At 31.7% G+C, this 24,019-nt stretch overlaps 1 protein-coding gene across 2 annotated transcripts in view; it reads right to left on the bottom strand.

Moving 5' to 3' along the window:
- Positions 1-2,335: 2,335 nt before the first annotated feature.
- LOC306878076 (mannosyl-oligosaccharide 1,2-alpha-mannosidase IA-like) overlaps positions 2,336-24,019 on the bottom strand; it is a 224,818-nt gene continuing 203,134 nt past the window's right edge. The window contains exons 6-12 of one of the 2 annotated variants that reach the window (XM_079430174.1): positions 21,796-21,919; positions 21,615-21,708; positions 18,037-18,152; positions 15,343-15,562; positions 8,765-8,937; positions 6,528-6,643; positions 2,336-4,939 (exon numbers count right to left, since the gene is read on the bottom strand). In XM_079430174.1, the coding sequence (XP_079286300.1) occupies positions 4,789-4,939; positions 6,528-6,643; positions 8,765-8,937; positions 15,343-15,562; positions 18,037-18,152; positions 21,615-21,708; positions 21,796-21,919 (994 nt within the window). In that variant the 3' untranslated portion in view covers positions 2,336-4,788. Of the gene's footprint in view, positions 4,940-6,527; positions 6,644-8,764; positions 8,938-15,342; positions 15,563-18,036; positions 18,153-21,614; positions 21,709-21,795; positions 21,924-24,019 lie in introns of both variants that reach the window. The other variant, XM_079430173.1, reaches the window with a different exon arrangement.

The following is a 24,019-nucleotide window of genomic DNA, read 5'->3' as shown; positions in this document are numbered from 1 at the left end:
GACCCCATCAATTACAGTATAATCAACCTCCTGTGAGCAGATATGAGCGCTGTTGATGCTGTCACACACCTCCGACCTCACACCGCGTTCATTAACTCAACCTGTGGGACTCCAGGAGCTGATAACACTGACATTTATTACTCCAGCTATCATAACAACTTCATTTAATGCTGTTTATGTCTTTGAAGTTCAAAATCATCCATTGTTAAAATCATGTTACTCATCTTATCTGATTGTGTGTGTGTGTGTGTGTACACACACACACACACACACATACATATTAATATTATGATGTGTAATATATTAATAATAAAATACTAAAGAAAAGAAAAAATAAATATAATAAAATAAAGAAATCTCAGGATAACCTAATTATTCTTAGTTTCACTAATATCAAAATATATTACTAATATACAGTATATTTAAGAAATTCATTTATTATTACTATTAGCAATAATAATAATACATATATATATATAATGTATATGTATGTAATGTATAATATTAATAATACAATTAAGTAAATAAAAATATAATACAATTTTAAAACAATCTTATTGGATAATCTGTTTCTGTCATAAAAACATCAAAATATAATATATTAAATAATATAATAACACCTTTTATATACGTATATTATATATTTGAAATATAGCAAAATTTCATAAGAGTTACAGTTTAGTTTAGTTTTCATAAATTTAATTTAATGCTGTTTTTATGCCATAAAATTTCAAAATCAATCCTTTTACTTGCTAAATTCATGTTACTCTTCTTATGAACGATTCATCAGTGCATACTATTTAATGGAATAACAATGGGCTTAAAATATAATACGACAAAATAATAAATATAATATTACATAATATATAATAAAATATATCATAATAATAAAATAAAATGGATATAATTGGATAAGCTGGTTCACTCATGCATCACATTACTGAAGGTAAATGGCTACCATTGCCAGTTCAGGTTAATTTCGACAGGAGAGAGGAGACATACAGGAAGGTGTGTGGTAAGGACAGAAACATACTTTATGCATGTATGCAAATGTGAATATGCTCATGCTATTGCTGGTAACAAACTTCAGCACTCAGTACGGCTTCACTGAATGTATAGAAGAGAGCAGGTTATGAATCGCTCTGTTACAGAGCCCTCAGAGGAAAAACTCTGAATGCAGTATAATGTGAAATGCAACGACTAACAGAATTGAACTTGCATAGCTGTTTTGAGCCCGAGAGGATGGCTGTATCGAGCCGCTTGGTCGATCTGGAGAGTAACGCTGATGATGCTTCAGAAACTAACGTTCATCTCCGAGTCTCATAAAAACTCATTCTTAAAGCAGTGTGCAGTTTTTGGATGTTATAATACAGCCAGATTAATATGCAGACAAAGTAATTATAACCAAGGAAAGTGTAACGCTGTGACACCTTCAAAACCTTGATCTGTTTGTTTGAGAATCACATTGAGTCAACCAATGAGGTGAGTTTGGGGTTTGTCTGACCAATGGCAAGATGTTTAGGGAAACCTGTTTGAAACAGTCATTATTTTTGCAATTCAGTTAGACGACAAAGAAAATAAGGAGTGTTTTGTGGTGACAAAGCAACCAAAAGTCATTCATTTAGAGCTGACAATGAGTAACAGTGACCACTAGTTATGTGATGTGGGCTGATTTTCATTTAGTTTAACTTGATGTACTAAAATAACTCAAACTGACCAATACAATGGTTAATAAAAAAATTATAAAATGGCAAAAATAAATTAAAATATATATAAAAAACTTTTTCCAGCTAGGTGCCAAGGCAACATTTTCATTTAGTTTAACTTGATGTAATAAATTCACAAAAAATTAAAATAAAAACTGATACAAATTATACAAATAATAAAATGGCTGATAAAATATATTGATGAATGCTATAAAAAACTTGATGCACTAAAATAAACTAAATTAATAATAAATATATATATATATATATATGCATGTATATAAGATATGAAAAACTAATAAAATGGCATAAGCAACTAAATTACTAGAAATATTGTACAAAAACATGTAAAAATAGAAAAGAACTTGAAATAAAAATAAAATCTATATTAGTATCTCAACGGTACTAATATAAAACCGGTAATTAATAGATATGATTGTTTTTGTGGCTCTAATGCTTTATAAAAACTAAAATGACACCAAAGTGCAGATTATTCAAACCAAACCTATGAATCATGTGCAGTATTTTGAGGATGTAAGTGGCACTTTATGCAGGTCAAAGATTAATACCATGTTTTCAAAGCTAATGTGAGCTTATGAAACTGCAGAATACAAAGAAAGACACTTGAAGCATTTGTACACTCGTTTTAAATGTATAAATCACACAGATCTTTTACCAGTATTTGAAAATATTCAACAATAAGAGACAGAAGATGTTCAAATTAACAATGATCGGCACTACCGTAATGAATAGTGCAAATAACTGTAATCAAAACTTGTACAGAAACACCTGAGGAAAACGAAAAGAGCGAGTCTTTCATAAACGTCCATAAAAATTGGAAAAGAGAAAGAGAGAGAACAATTAATGACATGAATCATTCACATTCATTCCACCATTACCGTCTGACGCCGTTGCTTCGGGGACAAAAACCCCAGAAAAATAAACATTTGCATTCACCATCGATGCTTTGAGACGACTGTGGCCGACAGGGCTGGGCGATAGTGCTAAAAAAGCAGGCAATTTCACATTTTCTGTGCTGATTTTGGGCAGAAATCTGAAGAATTCATTTAATCACGGTACAATGTGTTATTCACAGCTGAATCGTTTTCATTTATACGCACCAGTATAACAGTACATGGTCATAAACAGCACTATTTACCTACAGATATTTCTACTAAAACTAAATAAAAAGCACCCAATGGAGACTTTGAGAACATTTTTGATGCATCTTTGTTTGATCTGAACTGATTCACAGAAATGAATCAAACTTAAATGCTGCTTTTGATGCTGAAGAAGAATCATGAAACTAGTCTGATGATGCAATACTTAATGAACAAATTAAAATAAATGCATGATTCATGTTCTCCAGCATTTTTTAAAAGATGATGCAAAAGCATATAGAGTTAGATTCATGGAAGTGAATTAAACTTAAATGCTGTAGAAGAATCATGAAACTAGTCTGAAGACACAATTTTTCAGAAGTATAATGGACAAATTAAAATAATTACGTGATTCACAATCTCCAGCATTTTTTATGATGATTCAAAATACATCTTTAGAGTTTTGAATAGACATTAATGGAAATTAATCAGACTTGCATGCTATTTTTGACACTGCAGAATGATCATGAAACTTGTCTGATGATGTAATCTTTAGGAAACAATGAAAAAAATTAAAAAAGCACATTAAAATGACACAATTTTTAGCCTTTTTGATTGATGATACAAATACATCTTTGCTTTACAATTGAACAGATCCATGGAAAGGAATTGAACTTAAATGCTGAATTTTAATACTGCACTGTAAAAGAAAAGAAAAGTTGAGCCAACTTAAAATGAAGGCAACCAGCTTCAGAAGATTTTTGAGCTCTCAACTTATTTTTGTAGGAGATTCTCAACTTTTTGTTGTATAAACTTAAAACATCAAGTTGAGAAAACTCAAAAATCTGCTGAAGCTGGTTGCCTTAAAATTTTTAAGATGCTCAACTTTTTTATTTTTTTTTACAGTGTGAAGAATCATTATGAAACTAGTGTGATGATGAAACTTAATGAGCACATTTAAAAAGAAAATTCAAATAATTATTTCAGCTTTGTTGAGTGATGATGCTAATGCATCTTTGCTTTAGAGTTTTGAACCCATTCGCTGAAATGGACAGTTTGAAGAGATTCATGGAAAGCAATCAAATTTAAATGCTGTTTTAGATACTGAAGAACCACCATGAAACTAGTCTGACTTAAAAAAGCACATTAAAATAATTGCGTGCAAAATCATTGCAAAAATATAATGAATATTCAATATATAATCGCCCAGCCCTAGTGGCCAAGAATCAGTGCAAGAGTGTTTTTCCGCTCTCGTGATGCTGGTCTTTGAAACATGGCATGTCGTGCACAACACCGAGGCTCACAATGCAGTTGAAGCATAAAAAAAACTAAAAGCAGCTTAAGTTTAAAATCACATAAAATAATCCTGCCCTGCCAATGACATCATTCAACTTCCTGTTCAAACCAAAGGATTCTGTACAACACATTTCACAAAGGATCCTTTTGTGGGGTTTGTAAATACCTCAGTCCTTGAAATAATAAAAAAATCATAGCACAGAATTGGACTCGAAACTAGATAGAACAAAATATCACGGGCTGGGAGAGAAAACGAAATAAAAAAAGACAGCAAACGCTTTGGCAGAAGAGATGGGAAAGGAATACACAATAAAAGGATGAAAGAAAAGATAAATTACAGGTGAGACGTGAAAAAAAGTGGTTTTCTCTTTCGCTCAGCATGGCCCGCCATCGTACGGCACTCCTCCCACAGATTCGGGGCTGCAAGTTATTCGTTTTTTTCCTCACAGAGGAAAGAAGCAAAGAAAAAAAGGTGCTCTTCTCATGAAAGTCACGTTTCACTGATTGTCCACGGAAAATTGCGCCGGCTTCCGCCCACCGAGGAGAGCGGGAAGCCTCGGCTCAGAGATATACAATCATATATGAAGAGATATATATATGAAGAGATCCTTTACAGGAAAGGAGCTGAGAATCCATGTCAGGATCCATGTGTGTGTGTGTGTGTGTGAGTGATGGTAGGCTAAATACTACTCCAGGTTGGTCTGTCCATGGTCTTGTGTGGCACTGTGCTCCTGCAGGCAGCTCTTGCGTATAACGGGCAGTGGATGAGCCTCCGTGTTAAACACCCAGTCCTCCAGCGGCAGGAGATCATCGTCCGAGAACAGCAGGTATAGGTATCTGCAATCGTATACAGACGGGGTTAACAAAACTCAGGAAAGTGTCAAGATATCACCATCATAGCACTGCATTAACACTAACATCAATGCCAGTCTGCTTTTATATGCCTCCAACATCACAAAAGGAGATTTGACACTGCATACTTTTCTAAAGTGAATGTGAACAGATGCTGTCATGCTCCAAAAATACATAAAAAGCACCATTTTGTCAATAAACGCTTCCATTTAAATACATACATATATATTTTTGTGGCTGTCATTTCATGTCAAGGTTAAACTTTACTTTGACATGAAATAATAGTCAGAAAAATATATATTTGCAAGTGTTTTTTGTTGAGTATGATATTTATACGTCAATATTTTATGGCTCAGAGTATGATATAGTGAGAAGATGGAGGAAATACACAGCTACATTTTTTTCAAGGTTATTATAAGTAACTAAAACGGTAACTAAAATTAAAATATAAAAACAATTTTCGTTACTTGAAATTAAATAAACGTTAAAATAAAATAATTAAAATCTAGTTGCAAGGGCAATATTTGTCATTTTATATAAAAAAATTTGATGTACTAAAATAAACTAAAACTGAAATAAAATTGAATAAAAAATAGACATTCATAAAAAAACCTACTTAAAAATATTAAATTACTAAAACTTTAAAATGAAAACGAAAATGCAAAATATAAAAATTACTCAAAATAGTTTCTCAATTACACTAAAATAACACTGAATTTTATTTAGAGGCCCAAACTGAGCAAAAACATGCATTCTGGTGCAGATGCTGATATTTATATTGACAAAAAGTATGAGATATTTATAACAGGATACAGCAGATACTGACATAAAATGATCTCAACATCCGTCGTCACTCTATATCTCCAATAATATGTTTTAGTAAGATGATATTTAAATGATCCAAACACATAATGCAATGCAATCCGATGATGATTGAGAGATGAACAAATAAACGTTCCTCAAAAGATCTTGATTTGAGACGCACTGATTTCTCTAAAAAATGATTGATGGAGGATAAAGTAAAGCCGAGCTGCTTCAGTCCAGTAAGTGTTCATCTGGAAATATGACTACAGTTATTCTGACGTTTACTTGAAAGTCAGTCAAGATTTGACGGCAAAAAGGCACGTGAAACACCAGCTGAAACTGGGCGTTTGTACAATTACACAAAGATATTTTGATAAAAAAAGTCTAAACTATCAAATCAGACAACAGAAGGCATGCAGTAGATGTGTATGTAACAGGTTTAACAGCAAAGTTTTGATCGTTTAGACGAGGCCTTACAAATTTGAGCATCAAATATGATACAGTAAGCTTGATAGGGTTAAAGAAAGTCACTAGTAGCTATTAAATGACTCAAAAGACATGAAATGCAGCGCAAAAGTCATATATTGTAGGGTTTTTGTGCTTTTTGGACCAATAAAGTAAAACATGATCTATTTATTTCATCTTGCTTTGACCATCCTGATTGTTTTTCCTGCATTATTTGCATTTGTCCGTTTGTACCGTTATTAATGATTAAATCTATGGGTGTCTGATTCAGGAAGGTGTAACAGGAACATGATAATGAACTTACTTGAGCGTCTCGGATAGGAAGAAGCTCTGCTGCATGTTGTCGTGGCTGACTGTGGAGGCGTACACGTCTCTGATTCCTGAGAATCCTGCATCTACACGACAGTGCTTCTCCAACGCCTGTGAACACAAACCGCTTGAGCTGGACGATTCAATCACAATCTTTACAATCCTAATGTGCCAAGAAACAATATAGGTCATGTGACATTTCCTTATATAGTTCCAGTAATCTTACATCAGTAGCAAAGTTATTACAAATAATAAAAAGCAACTAATTATTTAATTTAATAACTTTTATGCATATAGACAATTTTTTCCAAATCAATACTGCATTCATACTTTTATTCATCAAGGATGCTTTAAGCTAATCAAAAGTGACAGTAAAGACATTTAGATAATTAAAGATAAATAAATAATTTCTATTTCAAATAAATGCTGTTCTTATGAACTTTCCATTCACCAAAGAATCCTAAAAATATAATGTATCACAGTTTTTAAAAATATATTGGGCAGCACAACTATTTTCAACATTGATAATAATCAGAATGTTTCTTGAATCAGTATATTAGAATGATTTCTGAAGGATCATGTGACACTGAAGACTGGAGTAATGATGCTGAAAATACAGCTTTGATCACAGAAATAAATTATATTTTAACACATATTCACATAGAAAACAGCTGCTTTAAATGGTAATAATATTTCACAATTTTACTGTATTTTTGATCACATAAATGCAGGCTTAGTGAGCAGAAGAGACTTCTTTGCTACAGTTTCTTGCGGGCAGAAGAAACGAGCGATTTGTGAGACATACTTTAAAACAGGAGAGCTGTTATTTCTGTCACTTTAAAGTTGGCTAGAAGATTTAGCGCTAGATTTGAGTGCTGAATAAAAGAAGACCTGACATAGCAAATTAATGATTACATTTGCTAATTAATAATTAACATGTCAGCCTGTCGGAGGAGCGCCACACTTTAACATCAGCTTTATTAATATAACAGCTACAGCCGAGCGTTCATTTACCAGAGATAATGTGAGGAAGAGCCGTGAAAAACACCACAGATCCTCAACCGTACACTGATTCATCATCTATCTATCTATCTATCTATCTATCTATCTATCTATCTATCTATCTATCTATCTATCTATCTATCTATCTATCTATCTATCTATCTATCTATCTGTCTGTCTGTCTGTCTGTCTATACCATTCATGAATCTGTCTAGCCATCCATCCATCTGACCATTTATGAATCTGTCTGTCTATCCATCTATCTATCTGACCATTTATGAATATGTCTGTCCATCCGTCCATCCATCCATCCGACCATTTATGAATCTGTCTGTCTATCCATCTATCTATCTGACCATTTATGAATCTGTCTATCCATCCATCCATCCATCCATCCATCCATCCATCCATCCATCCACCCACCCATCCATCCATTTATGAATCTGTCTGTCTATCCATCTATCATCCATCTATCTAACCATTTATGAATTTTCCATCCATCCATCTGACCATTTATGAATCTATCCATCCATCCATCCATCCATCCAACCATCCGACCATTTATGAATCTGTCTGTCTATCCATCCATCTATCTATCTGACCATTTATGAATCTGTCTGTCTATCCATCCATCTATCTATCTGACCATTTATGAATCTGTCTGTCCATCCATCCATCCATCTATCTATCTGACCATTTATGAATCTGTCTGTCCATCCATCCATCCATCTATCTGACCATTTATGAATCTGTCTGTCCATCCATCCAACCATCCGACCATTTATGAATCTGTCTGTCTATCCATCCATCTATCTATCTGACCATTTGTGAATCTGTCTGTCCATCCGTCCATCCGTCCATCTATCTATCTGACCATTTATGAATCTCTGTCCATCCGTCCATCCATCCGTCCATCCATCCATCCATCCATCCATCCATCCATCCATCCATCCATCCATCCATCCGACCATTTATGAATCTGTCTGTCTATCAATCCATCTATCTATCTGACCATTTATGAATCTGTCTATCCATCCATCCATCCATCCATCCATCCATCCATCCATCGTCAGAACAATTGTAAACCACCAAGCAGGCAATATCTGTTTTACTTGTTTATCTATATCTATTCATTTGTGATATGAATCGTAAATTTATTGACCAATAATCGACCACATTTGTTGACCGATAATCTAAATATTGACATTAAATGTTGAAATACACATGCACCTCCACTGCCTCCCAGCCCCACTCCCTGTATTTGGGGTCGTGGGTCAAACGCCACATGTACATGTAGCTCTCGATGACCTCTGGCCTCAGGATGTAGTAGCGGTCACTCAGTCGGGTGGCTGTGGCCTCGGCTCCTGCATCGAAGCGGAACGCCTCCGGGCCCAGTTTGGTGGCTGTAGACAGAAAAAAAACATTGCAGTTGATATAAAATCAGACTGCTCCTGGTCTTATTGTGAAAGAAAGTGACTTTTTCTGACATGTTCTGCCCACTTTTCACAATCTAATCCATTTCCTAAGGATAAAGTCAAGTCCTGTTCAATCATTTGTAACAGTAAAATGGATTGTAAACCATATTTCACTTAGATTTTAACCTCTTAACCTACAACGATCACTGATTGTTGTTTACATTCACTGCACATTATTATCATAATCACTCTTTTTATCTCAACAATCTGCATTTCATTAGAAATATTTATTACTCCAGCATTGATATTTAAACACCATTTATGATCAAACTCAGTTACAGTGACAGTAATTTCATAATTTATGACAGGTGTCCACAATCAACAAGTAAAATCAATCGATAGTTATGGACATCATAAACTCAGTCACATATGCTCTGCTTTATTTGCATTCAAATGGCTTCACTAAACAATGTTCATTAGAGCTTTGAGTAAAAAATGCACTCATTTGGAGAAATATTGCTATATTTACACGTTTAAGTATTTTGTTAGATGGATGATCACAATGAAACTACTTTTCTAGATTATTAATTTACTTTTCATGTTTGCATCACAGATTTCTAATGAAGTTGTAGCGCTGCACAATAATGGTTAAACGGTTAATCAAGATTATGGTACCTTCTTCCAGCTCCTAGCATCAGGTAGAAGGTACCGGAGAATCAAAGCTCGCTCTGTCAGATTGCTCAACAGCTTTTTTCCCCAGGCTGTGAGAGCTCTTAACTCCAATCTCCCTGTCCCCCTCTGACCCCCCACACACCCAACTCATTAATACAGTTGACAACTTTTCCCAAGTGCAATTCTGAGTGTCACAGGTGAGTGGGCTATACAAACCACCTGTAGTAACGCACTCATCCCACTATATGCACACTAGACACTTTCTATGAACACTCCCTGCTACAAAGACTCAATAAGAAAATGTTTACTTGAGCATTACACTACAAAATAATGTTTACATACTGTGTTGTACATACAATGTTTACACAAAATCTCTCTTTAATCTGCACAACAATTTAATGTATGAAATATATATACAATTTTTATTCTTATGTCTATCTTTTTGCACAATTTCATGTACAGTATATATGTAAAGTTCTTGTAGAGTCTCAGTTTGTGTATGTCTAGGCAACTAGGTATAGTAGTGATAGTATTTATAGTATATGTATAGTCAGATGCTCTTTTTTTTCTCTCTTATACTTGCATTGTTGTATGTTTATCTTATGTTTAACTAGTATGTAGCACCGTGGTCCTGCGAGACACAACATTTCGTTCCACTATATGTCCACACATGTAGCAGAATGACAATAAAGCTCAACTTGAACTTGAACTTATTTTGCTAAAAAAAAAAATATATATATTTTTAAAATTTTCATCAGAATTATTGCACTTCTTCCGTAAGCATAAATCAAGAACTTCCATGTCAAATCAAGAATTGACATGTTTGCCTGTGTTTTCATCACAGCACATTTTCCACAAGAAAGAGCATGTGCGCATGGTTGCCAGGTTGGGCAGCTTAAGTAAACCACTGGGCAGAAAATGTATCAATGGAAGCCCATTTCCACCAAGTAAGAAAAACCAAAGCCATGCTTTGGTAAGTTATAATTATAAATTTAAAAGTTATTTAGATAAAAAGTTTCAATTACAACTTAAAAAGTTGTAATATTAACAAAAAAGTGGAAATCATGACAGCTAAAATTAGGACATTAAAAAGTTGAAATTATGACATACTAAGCTATAATTAGAGATAGAAAGTCAAAATGTACTAAACTGAAATTATGAGATAAAAAGGCAAATATGACTATTTATATTTCTGAATTTTTATCTCATAATTATGACAGTATGTCATAATTTAAACTTTTAAAGTCTGAATTTTGACTTAAAATCTCAATTATGAGATAAAAAGTTGAAAGTATGAATTTAAAAGTTGAAACTGACATACTAAGTCATAAGATGAAAAAAAAAAGAATTTTCCAAATTTCTTAGTGTCATAATTTAATTTTTTCCCCCTCATAATTATGAGTGTTATATCAATTTAGAATTTTAAAGTCACAATTGTCACTTTTCATCATTATCATGACTTGTCAAATGAAGAAAATGAAAAGAAATGGGCTTCGATATGCATTGATTTAAGAGAAAATCTCTGATTGGGGATTTTAAGCTCTTGAAATCTAGATGCAAATGCAAAATTAAAATGAAACATTTTCAGTAGGCTATAAATAATCATCAGCCAAATATCACATATGATTTTGCTTAATAAACAGAGAACCAGAAATCATGATTAAATGAATTCACCAGGTCTTAAGTTGGTTTTCAAATTCGGTGTCTCTGCATTTCACATTGACAACACATCGTTTTAATTGCTGGATATTGTCAAATCACTGTATTTCAGGTTGCCTTTAACCTCATTCATCTGCAAATCTTTGAAAAGCACATTCATAGCATGAACTTATGAAGCCAAACAAGAAGAAGAAACCAGTTTATTCCATACAAGACGCACAGAGTAGAGCTTCGTGAATGCAGTCGGACTGAACTGCAACAGCCTAACCATCTAAAAGAGAAAACATGCATGTTTTTATATGCACTAAAGAAAGCGCTAGTCTTCTATCTCTCTCATGCTGATTGCTCAGCTGGTGTAAATACTGAGTTTTGTGTTTTTACAGCGTGGAGAAACCTGAGCTAGTAAACACAGCATGTGTGTAGTTTGAGTGCACTACGATCAAAGCAGAACATAACATAACAAACCCAAATGTATCCCATTATGCCCCTTAAATCTAAATTACAAGCAGCCCTAGTCCAGGAAAAACATTCTCATCTGAATAAACATTTTAATTTGCATACTGATTTGGGTTTGTTTTGTCTCAATCCCTCGTCTCTTTAGCAATATTACGCCACTTCAGCCTGGAACAGTGTTTTCTGCAGCGCGACTGTGTGTTTAAGTGCAGTATAGTGGTTTTTGGTGATTATCGTGTGTTACGATGAGAGAAACTCTACCACGGGGTAGAGTTTCTCTACCACGGGGTAGAGTTTCAATACATCTATTGTCAATGTATATAAATGACACTTCTCAATATATGGGAAGATGCTTCTCCAAACGCGTTTAATATAACAGCCTTTTTTATTCTTCATGGCGCAGTGGGGCATATTATAAATGAAAATAATAATGTTAATAAAATAAAATAAAAAACAAGACAGCTTTGAGACACATAAACATGAATTAAAAAAATAAACAAGATATAAATAAATCTCATAAAAACATGTCCAGATCATATTTAACTCAAAAATTATATTTTGCATAAATATGACCCTGTTTTTGGACCAGGATTTCTTTTGCTATTACCACATAGTTTAACTTCATATCATATCTCATTATTTAGATTAAAATTATTATAATTCAGTAATATTTTTACTGCAGTACAGAAATGAAATAACATTATTTTAGCATTGAAATATTATTATAAGTTTTTAAATGTTTTTATTTTTAGATTTCCAATTTCATTTTAAAGTTTTAATTTTGTTTTTATAATTTTTTGCAGTTTTTTGTGTGTGTGTGTGAGTATGTATATAAAAAACTGCAAAAAATATATAACAAAAAACTGCAAAAAATATAAACAAAAAATTCAAATATATAGTTTTACAAATTTTGTTGCTTTTGTCATTTTTAGTAGTTATATCTATTTAGCTGATTTTAAGTTTGCTATGTGATTTTTTATCTTATTTTTATATTAATGATTATTTTCTTAGTATTTTTTATTAGTGTTAGTAATTACATTTTTACTACTATGTGTGTGTATGTGCGTGCATATATAAAGTTTTATTTTTTATTTTAGTACAAGTTAAACTTGAAATAAAAACATTAAAATGAGAAATATCGCCTTGCTGAAATATAATAATTATATTTTATAATTTAGTTTATTTAATTTCAAGTAATGAAAATGTTTTTAATAGGTTTTACTTTTAGCTTCAACCTTTTAATTTGAGTTAAGACTATGCATGCCTATCAATACTTCAATTTGAAATAATATTCAAATATAACAGTTTTCACTTTAATAATTTTGTTGCATTTTGGAAATGAGAATTTGGGGGTGAAAATCTCTTTGCTTCATTCTCTTGCTATATACAGTATAATGCTAATTTGTAATTTGACTCTTGTGATTTTGGTGTAAAATCTGACCCGAGCATGTTCTCAGCGGGACTCATTCATATCCTGCTCATCCCCTGAGGATCTTATTTTAAGAGAGACGTGAGGTCAGAAATAGTGTGTAGAGATGAGATCAAACGTGGTATTTATCGCTCGTCCTCCGCTCCAGCTAAATCTGCAGCGTCTGGATCCTCCTGACGAGAGCACCGTGAAGAGCTATTTCTGATCTGACGCAGGTTAGGCTCATCTGTTTGCTTCTGATGTCTGAGGAAGCACCAGTTTGAGTCTGTGATTATCCAGCAGAGTAATGGCCTTCCTCTATCTGAGCGCCAGCAGATTGGATTTTCAGAAACACAGACGCGCTGGAAGCATGAGCAGAAAGATAAGACAAAAGCTGCCTTCCTCTCAGATCACAGGAGCTGTTTTATAAGAGTCAAATCACTCTGTCTGACTTCACACCACTGTTATTGTAACATTATTTACATACTGTTATATGATTTATTAATATAATAGTAACACTTTATTTTAAGGACCAATTCTCACTATTAACTTGTTGTTTATTACCATGCATATTTCTAGCATATTGGCTGTTTATTAGTACTTATAAAGCACAAATTAATGCCTTATTCTGCACGACCATATTTTAGATCCCTTAACGATACAATAGTCGTAAATTAGGAGTTTATTGAGGCAAAATTTGTAGTTAATATGTGACAATTAGTAATATTTATATTAGCTTTTATAATTATATTTTAAGTTTAGTTTTAGTAAATTTATATGCGTTTGCAATTTTTATTTTTAATATATTTTTATATATAGCTTGAATTTATTTTTTTTGTTTTTAGTAATTTTACAACTTCATCTTAATCTTTTTTCCATTAGTCAGCAATTAAACATTTCTAATTTAAATTTGTAATGAAATTTTATGTCTTTCATCTAACATCCATTCATATTATTATTATTATATTTTATAATTGTAATAGTGTTAGTTGGCAACAACAACACTGACACGAATTTAAATCAAAACATAAATCAAATTATTTTATTTTTAGTGTCTCCTTTATATGTAAATTAGGTTTAATAATATAAATTACAGGATGCAGCAGTGTTATTGTTAGCTAAAACTAATTTGCATTAAAAGCATTAACTTAATAAATAAATATTTAATTTCACATAGCCTCCGAACAAACATTTCTAATTTTCATTTAGTTTAAATACTAATATTATTACAACAGAAATAAAATAAATAAAAAAAATTTAACAAAAAAATAAACATTAATTGAAACAAAACAAAAATGTTATTTATTTATTTCAGTTAGTCGCCAATCCAACATTATACATTTCGTTTAACTTTAGTAAAACCACAAAAAATAAAACGCAAATAGAAATATTAATTGAAACAACAACAACAACAACAAACTAAACTTTAAAATTAGAATAAAAACAGAAAATATAAAAACTACATTTTTAATTTTCATTAAAACAAAAAAATATAAAAATGACAAAAAATTAATAAAACTTGAAAAATATAAAACTAAATTCAAATGATGAATAAATATTGTAATAGTATTAATGATACTAAAATAACATTAGATTGTAGTTGAAGACATTTTAAAGAGATGCACAGAAAACAGAAAGACCACAGTTCAAGCCAAAAATTATTCAGACACCAGATATCATTTTTGATATTTTTCACTAGTGGGTGCAGGAAACTATAATTTATGTAAGTGAGGATAGCAAAATAAAGTAAACTGTGACATATTATACCCAAAAATTCTTCATACAGTGGGCTACCAGTAAAATTTATACAAATTTGGGACCAAAATTATTCAGACACTTATTCAGAGCATGTTTTGCTGAAGTGTTTTTTCTTTAATGGCTAATGTGATCTTTTTCCACCACAGACAGAACAAAATGAAGCATTGCTTGCTAATTGGTTGAGCTATATTGGTATTATCTAATTGTGTTCTTAAATTTACCAGCTGACAGCTATTCAACCGAACTCATTACATACATTTCTATCAAGTTATCTGACATTATCAATTTCAATTTGTTCTGACACAGTTTAACTCTGAGTCCTTGTCATATTTTATTGCCATTTTCTAAACTATAGTGAATAAACTGTGATAATGTGAGAAATGTCTGAATAAATGTTGGTTTTGAATGATAGCTTGTGCTGTGTTCTGGTGTGATGTTCTGACCTGAGCGGCTGTAGGACTCGTGGCAGGTGTGAGTGATTTCAGCGGCCAGGTCCAGGTAGTGCTGCTTCTGTCCCACCGGCCCGTCGTCAGCGCCGATGCCGATCATCCCGCCGGAGAAACAGGCCAGATGCCCCATCTTATGGTCCAGGATTCCTCCTCTCCACTCGGCCACGTACGTCAGGCCACCCAGAGACTTCTGCACCAGGTTCGTCTCGATGGCCTGCAAACACACAGCGAGATCAGTCTGCTAAATACAATACGGCTGCGATCGACTGACTGCAGAAAAACTGCTTTAGGATTGCTTTGAAATTGATTTGCAAAGAAACTGAAAGTAACACACTGAATTAAACATGAAATTCTGAATTAAAAAGACAAAACATACTTCAAAAAATATTTTTTGTAAGAGTCAAATCACTTACTAGCTAAACTACAACACCCTCCAATAAACATTATTTAAACGCTGTTATAGTTATTTTAAATGAGCTTTTATGATTATATTTTCAGTTTAGTTTTAGTAATTTAGTTAAAAAAGCTATTTTATTACTTTTTATATTTCTATATAGCTCTAATTAACTTTTTATAATTACATTATTTTAAAAAATACAATTATTTTCATAATTTATAATTACTTATAATTACTAATTTACTTTTTTTTATATATTTTTTTAAATATTATTATATTTTATTCTGGTTTTACTTCAATTAACAAAAAAATATATATATTTAAGGCCCGGTTTCACAGATGGGGCTTAGCTTAAGCCAGGACTAGGCCTTAGGTAAATTAAGATATTTAAGCAGCTTTTATAAAAATGTCTTTTATAAAAAAAATATTTTTTTGTAAGAGTCAAATCACTTACTAGCTAAACTACAACACCCTCCAATAAACATTATTTAAACGCTGTTATAGTTATCATTTTAAATGAGCTTTGATTATTATATTTTCAGCTTAGTTTTAGTAATTTAGTAAAAAATGCAATTTTTATATATCTATATAGCTTTAATTTATTTTTATTTGTACTGAGTACTTATTTTAGTTCTAATTTTAATTTTTTTTACGTTTTTCATTTAATGAATGTTATTTTATTCCAGCTTCAATTAATAAAAATCATTTTAAGTTTTAATAAAATTCTAATTTTGAATTAGAAAGACTGAAATATTATATTCTTGTAAAACTTACTTATTGTTTTACAACAAGTCAAATCCCTAACTAAACTGCAACACCCTCCTTTTAACATTATTTACATATTGTTTTAGTATTTACTCATTTTTAAATGAGCTTTTAGTATTATATTTTCAGTTTAGTTTAAGCTTTAGTTGAAGTTTTTGTCATTGTATTAATTTTTCATATTTCTATATAGTAATTTTAGTGCTTCAACTTATTTTAGTTCGTTGCCCAGGCAACATTTCTAATTTATGTTTAAGTTTTTTGTATGATATTTTTCTTAATACTTTTTGATTAATACTTTTTTTAATTTAATTTTATTTTCTTTGTACAGCATACCTTTTGTTTTACTTTCAACTTCAAAAAATGATCTTTTACAGTGTAGCGGTGAATTTCAGCTTCCAGCTCTTTCTGAAAGCGTATTTGAGTGATGGAGCCTGAGATCCTCAAAACAATGCGTGCACGCTGAAGATAATGCAGCTATTAATCGCAGCCGCATGCAGTTCCTATGAAACACAGAAGGCTGGACATGTTTTGTGTGAGAGTGAAGAAACATCCGCTCGCTTTTTAAAGTGCTTTGAAATGAAGGCGACGATGGATTTCAATAAAGCACATATAAAAGCAGGACGGTGTGCACATATTGCTGTAGTAGGCGACGTTTATGCATGAAATGTTTTATGTATAGTATAAGACAGTATTCAGCGTGGAGAATTGAAGTCGAGCCTCATTGAGATTCTATCGGGACTTTGAGACTCAAAGGTGTATAAATCTGCCAAAGAATATATCTGCCAATCTGTGTATAAATCTGCCAAAGAGTCTCTTCCTCTGTGTTTTTATGCTTGCACCTCTTTAGAGAAGTGGAAAACAGCGCAAACCAACACGGACGATCAATAGCACATGACTCATCGTTTGGTTTTGTTCTGCTTTTCCACACAAAACTCGTTCAGATGTTTTTTCTCTGTTTGCATCACCAGTTTTCTGCATTTTTGCATCATCAAATGTAAGCAACCCACTTGAAGTCAACATGAAATCAAAATCCGAGCAAAAGCATGACTATTGAGACAAATATCAAATATTATATCGGTTGCATACATTTCGAATAAACTTTTCCACCAATAAAATCTCTCAGACTAATCAAAAGCATTGCACAAAGGACTGGATATTTGATAACATGTTTGATAGTTTAACATCGGGCGGATGAAATTGGCCTCTCCTGATCATAAATGTAATTAATATCTTGGTAGACATTCTTTAAGGGAAACATTATGTAATGAAAAAGCTAATATGCTAATTAAGTGAGACTGTGTTGGCTGTGTTATATTTCTCCTCTCAGATCATTATGAGCGCGAGGCTTGAGGTGAAACTAATCTTGAACTAATCTAATCGAGCTGAAATTAAAGCATGCAATCTATTTTACACACTTACCGCCTGTGCAGTCACTCATTTCTACTTCTTTCATTTTTACTGAACATACTGAAGCATGTGCAACTAAATAGCAGGAAAAGTGAGTTGTATGAATGCTGCTTGTGTACCTCCATGGCGCTGTAGTACATCTTCTTGGCCTCCTGATCCGTCTTGTCTGACATCAGGTAGGACTTGATCAGGTACTCATAGAAACTGTCCCCAAGACCTCCGATAGACACGTGATCTGAGAAAACCAGAGGAAAATAACGTCTGAATCACACAAACCAGGTAAACCACAAGAAAACATGTGCAGGATGTATCTGACCCACAAAATCATGATACAAATATTCTGAATGAAGAATACGAAGTCTAATTTTAGGGGCAATAAGATTTTAACAGAAATAAGTCAACAGAGGAAAAAAATACTCAAAAACATTTGTGATGATCAAAAACACATAACACACACACACACACGCAATATCAAATATTAATATTTTTGTATTCATTTATAGTAAAATATTTTGTATGTATATGTATATATTTATGTATATATATATACACACACACACACGCATAATAAAAAATATTATTTATATATTCACTTATAGTATATTGTTCTTCATATGTTTAATTCTATGATAATATCTATAATATTTAATTATATAAAAAATATTTTAATTAAAATAAATCTCTCTTTCTCTATATACACACACACATATATATATATATACACATATATATATATATATATATATATATATATATATATATATATATATATATATATATATATATATATATATATATTGCCCTCCAAAAGTATTGGATCAGTAAAGTCAAAATTGCTCTGTTGGCTGTGGAGTCAAGACATTTACAAATATGATTAAAAGATGAATATGAGACAAAACTACAGAATGTCACATTTTATTATTGGGTGATTTAACACATAGATGTTTTACCAGCTAAGAAGTTCAGCACTTTTAGAGTTTGATCCCTCTATCTGATGTGAGCATAAGTATTGGAGCAGTTGCCTCGCAGGTCTTTCTAAGTGATCAGCTGTGTCCTGTTACATTAATTCTTCAGATATTAAAAGCAGGGAATATGTCGTATCAGTTATATCCATTACTTCTGTATTCTGAATCTTGCATTTGATGATGACACACACAAACCAGGATGAAGATGAGGGAGCAGACTTTGAGAGAAAAGCAAGCAATTTGGATGCTAAAAGAAATGAGGAAGTCAATTAGAGCTCTAAAATTCTGAACTCTAAAAGTGCTGCTCTTTTTATTTGGTAAAACATGTATGTGTTGAAATGGCTAATAATAAACTGTGACATTCTGTAGTTTTGTCTCATATTCATCTTTTAATCATATTTGCAAATGTCTTGACTCCACAGCCAACAGAGCAATTTTGTCTTTACTGCTCCAATACTTTTGGAGGGCACTGTATATATATATATATAGAGAGAGAGAGAGAGAGAGAGCGCTTCACATTTATTAATATTAAACATATTTGTAATTATGTAATATAAGAAACCTTATAATTTCTGTATAAAATACATAAATTGTATAAAATAGAAATATTTTTATATTATTTATATAATTTTTTAATTATATGTTTCTAATAAATCTTCGAATTTATATGTTGAAAATATATATAAACTGTATAATGTATAAAATGTATGTATATATATATATATATATATATATATATAATTATAATTATACTATATATCTTTTCATTTTTAAATATAATTGTGCATTTCCATCCTTTGACTTAATAATATCCCCCAGACATTTTCTCAGCAGGTTTCATTCTGTTTATTCTTGGGATCATAATCAGGATCATAAGCGAATGCTTTCTATTAATATGCACACCCTTCGTTATTGTGCTGGGCTCACGGATGATCTGGGTTCTGTAATCGGAATCAGCAAACATAATGACAGGAATGTTGGTCTCCGCCCTGCGCTCTATTGACATGTAAATCAGAACGCTCTCGTCGCTATCACTGACACTCATTAGCCGTTCCCACGCTGCAGCAATTAGCACTGCAGTCGCAGATTACATTCATCCCGCTCAAGAAAAAAACACTTTCTCCTGTTTTTCAGGTGAATCTGAAATATTCAATTTCCAGAAGGTAATGGGATTTATTATCATTTTAATAACTCTTGGCTGTGGGCTCATGTCCCTGCTTGGCTCAATCCGTGTCATGCGTGGCAGAATAATTGCACTGTGTAACTCAAAGACGCCGCTCTCGTGACCCGCCGCAGAGAAAAGACCAAGAACAAAGAACAAGAACAGTCAAAAGCCTGGACATCCTCCAGTGAAATGATGCTTTTCACGAACTTAATTATATTTGAGTCTGCTTAAAATACAGAAGCAGCTTTGCAAACAATTATAAATTGAACCTGTGAGACAAAATTTTTACAAGTCTGAAGATGTTTTTTTAATCTGTTCAGCACTGGCATTCATTTTGTTTTGCAAACTTGATGAAAATGGGAAAACATCTGGCATTAAACCAAAAAACAGTTCTAGACTTTGACTTTTGACGTTGTTTAAGTCTGTGTGCACAAAAATCAGCTTTTCCCATATATTAGGAAGAGCCGTCGTTAGCTAAATTATATCATCCCTCTAACCTTGCATGCTAATTTATTCAATATTTTGATAATGCAGTCAATAAATTCACCCCAAATTTGCATTCTGTCTATTTTGCATTAATTGCATTAAAACCTATTTTTAGGGTAGTTGAAATATTTTGCATTGAGCATTGCATGTCGATGTGTCTTACTACAACTTCCTGTTTTAACAAGAAACGCATCATTACAGGAAAGAAAAACTTGCCGTAATAAAGCTAATATATCTGGCACACACACTTGATTACATTTTTTATAGTACAAAAATATATTTATATTTATAATTATATAAATATATTTATAATGTACTAATAGTACCTAATATTGTTTAATTGTATTAATTAATATTAATATATTTATATATTTATAGTAAAAGATTTAATTATAATAAAAATATAATTTTATAATTACACACACAATTTAAACATTTTAATTTACTATTTAAATATTTACAGTAAAAGCATAAATAATCAACAAAATATAAATATTATTATATTTAAAGTACTTAATATTTATTTAAAGTAATACTTAATTACATGTGTGTGTGTATATAGTATATAATAGTAACATTATATTAATCACATCATTTTATTATTATAATAACTATTTTGACATTTATGTATAGTATTGTATAATATTTGATAATTATATAATATTTTTTATTTATGCAGAGATAATAAGATAATAAAATTAATTAAAATGTTATAATATTTATAGTTCTTAATATTTATTTACAGTAGAAATATGAATTACACCATTATAATACCCTTTATATAGAATAACATTATTATTGTAATTCTATTAATTCTATTGTTATTATACTATAATATTGTTATTAATTACAGTATTGTTATTAATTATAATATTTTGACATTCTTTTATTGTAATTCATAATATTTTATAATTCTATAATAATAATATTTTTTTAGTTATAATAAATCTTAATAAAGACACAAACATGCATATAAAAGTAGTGTAGTTCCTGCTGGATTCAAAATATTCTAATTTCTTGCCTTTCTCATTTGGACATTTTGTATAAAAGTGTCTGCTAAATGAAGAAATGTGTCACTTACGCTGTACCCAGTTGCCGCTGACGGGACTCAGGAAGTTGGGATACAGACCGTGAGGCTTCTCGATTTTGTTCAGCAGCTTTCGGATGTTCATCACCTAAAGAAAAACACAAATCATACGGTTCATTCACCGCCCGTATCCCATCCTCTCAGCGTGAATCATCAGGACGTAAAGGACTCTCGCCTTCTCAGTGAACAGGGGGTTTCTGGACAGTTCGGACAGGTGAAGGAACTCCAGGTGCAGCGTGCCAAACTCGGCCAGGATGCTGCTGCCGGCCGATGCCCAGCCCCAACTCCAGCTGGTGCCACTGCAACAGAGAGCAGAGCCGCGGCGTGAACACCCACGCCATACAGAGCGGATCAGCACACACCTGCTAAAAGCCTTCTCTGCATCCCACACGAGAGACTTACACAATGCTCATCCATAATAATGGCATTAATGATTCGACTGAAAAACAACAATAAAAACACAGGCTTAGAAATACAATTTATTGCACTTAGGAACATGGTTTTCACCAAAAATCCCAAGCATTCTTCTACCATAAATGTTGCCCCGATTTGACATGCGTACCACCAAAAGATGCATTTACACACAGGAAACAATTATGAAAACAACTAAAAATAACATGCTTTTTTTTTTAAAAAAAAAGGTGTTAAATATGCATCTTTAAAACTGCACAAGATATTAGGATTTGCTCATGGAAAAGATTTTTGGAATGGAATTAAGTTTATTTTCATTTTTCCACTGATTCTTTGTTGATATTTATCGATATTGTAAAATAAGACAGTAATACTGATTAAAATATTTTGTACAGTGTATTTGTCTGTTTCAGTGTTATTGTAGATACTGTTATAGTTTTTATTCATATTGTACATTTAAATAAAACATATCTATTTTAAAATTTTATTTTTATATTTTTTGTTTTCAAAAAATAGAAAAATACAATTATGTACTTTAGCTGATTTTGCTGTATATATATATATATATATATATATATATATATATATATATATATATATATATATATATATATATATATATATATATATATATATATATATATATATATATATATATATATATATATATATATATATATATATATATACAAACACAACAAAATGGTGAGAAGAACAGTTAGGTAATCACTAGTAATCATTTCTAACCAAGTTAAAATAATATGAGAAATGTTAAGTTTTGCTTCCCATGTAAATGGATCTTTTAAAGAAAGTTGATGTATTTTTACTGGGAAAAAAAATAAATAAATAATGTTTTTGTAGTGTATTTGCCTGTTTGCAATAGATTATATTGAGGTTTATGCTACAAAGTTTTGTTTCTTGTGCAAATAGATCTTTTAAGGATGTTTCTATATTTTTCCAAAAAAAATTAAATGTTTTCGTGTATTTGTTGGTATGCAATAAAATATACTGAGGCTTATGGTACCAATTTTTGTTTCTCGTGCAATTGATCTTTTGAGAACGTTTAGCTATCTTTACTGGAAAACAAGACAAAAATACAGATTAAAAAGGATTTTTGTAGTGTATTGGTCTGTATGCAACTATGTAAATATTTTAAGAGCAGTTTGAACAGCACATCCAGAGCATTATATCCTTTGTTTTGATTAAATGGAATTAAAATGTCATCTGTTGTTCAAAACAGAGATGCTTCTGCTTCTGTTTACGCTGCAGGTCTAACCCCTGCCAAATGGGGAAAAAACTGAGGAGCGAAACAAGAAAGAAAGAGAGAAAGAAAGAGAGACAGAGATGCTGAATGAACTCTGAAATGAACCGCTCCAGATTTGGGCTTCACTCCTCCCTGCAGGATCGCTTCGGTGAAACTGTGGAACTAATTCACAAGATTATTTGTGTCTATTTCTTATTGTGAGAGCGATCCACGCACCGCTTCCCTTCTGAAGCAACGATCAATAGCGCTGATGTCTCGGGAGGAAGAGGAAAGTGAGAAAACTTTCGGCGGAAAAACCAACCGAAACCAGCACAAAACAACTAAGAGTTCGTTAAACAAAAGGCAGAAAGAGTTCACTGGTGGGAAAAATGACTTAAAGCCGATTTAATCAGTCTTTGTTGGTGTTAAAAAACAGAAGCTGAGCAGATGCTTCTATTTAAAAAACATATTTAAAAAAATTCAATGCTTGATTATAAAGTCATTTTCAATTATTGCACATTCACTTTTGTTTGCCTTTAAATATGCATGTGATGCTGCACTGGAATTTGACCAATAATAATATATTGTAAGCGTTTTAAATATTAAGTATTATTATTAAACTATAAATATATTTTACATACTTCTAAACATATTTTTGTACTATAAATAGATATTAAATCAAGTGTGTGTGCCAGATATATCAGCTGCATTATCAAAATAGTAAGCATTAGTAACAAATTAGTAA

Source organism: Barbus barbus (assembly GCF_936440315.1).
Source record: "Barbus barbus genome assembly, chromosome: 12".
Taxonomy (NCBI): domain Eukaryota; kingdom Metazoa; phylum Chordata; class Actinopteri; order Cypriniformes; family Cyprinidae; genus Barbus; species Barbus barbus.
The sequence above is the reverse complement of the archived record's forward strand: the minus strand, read 5'-3'. Positions and strand labels throughout refer to the sequence as shown.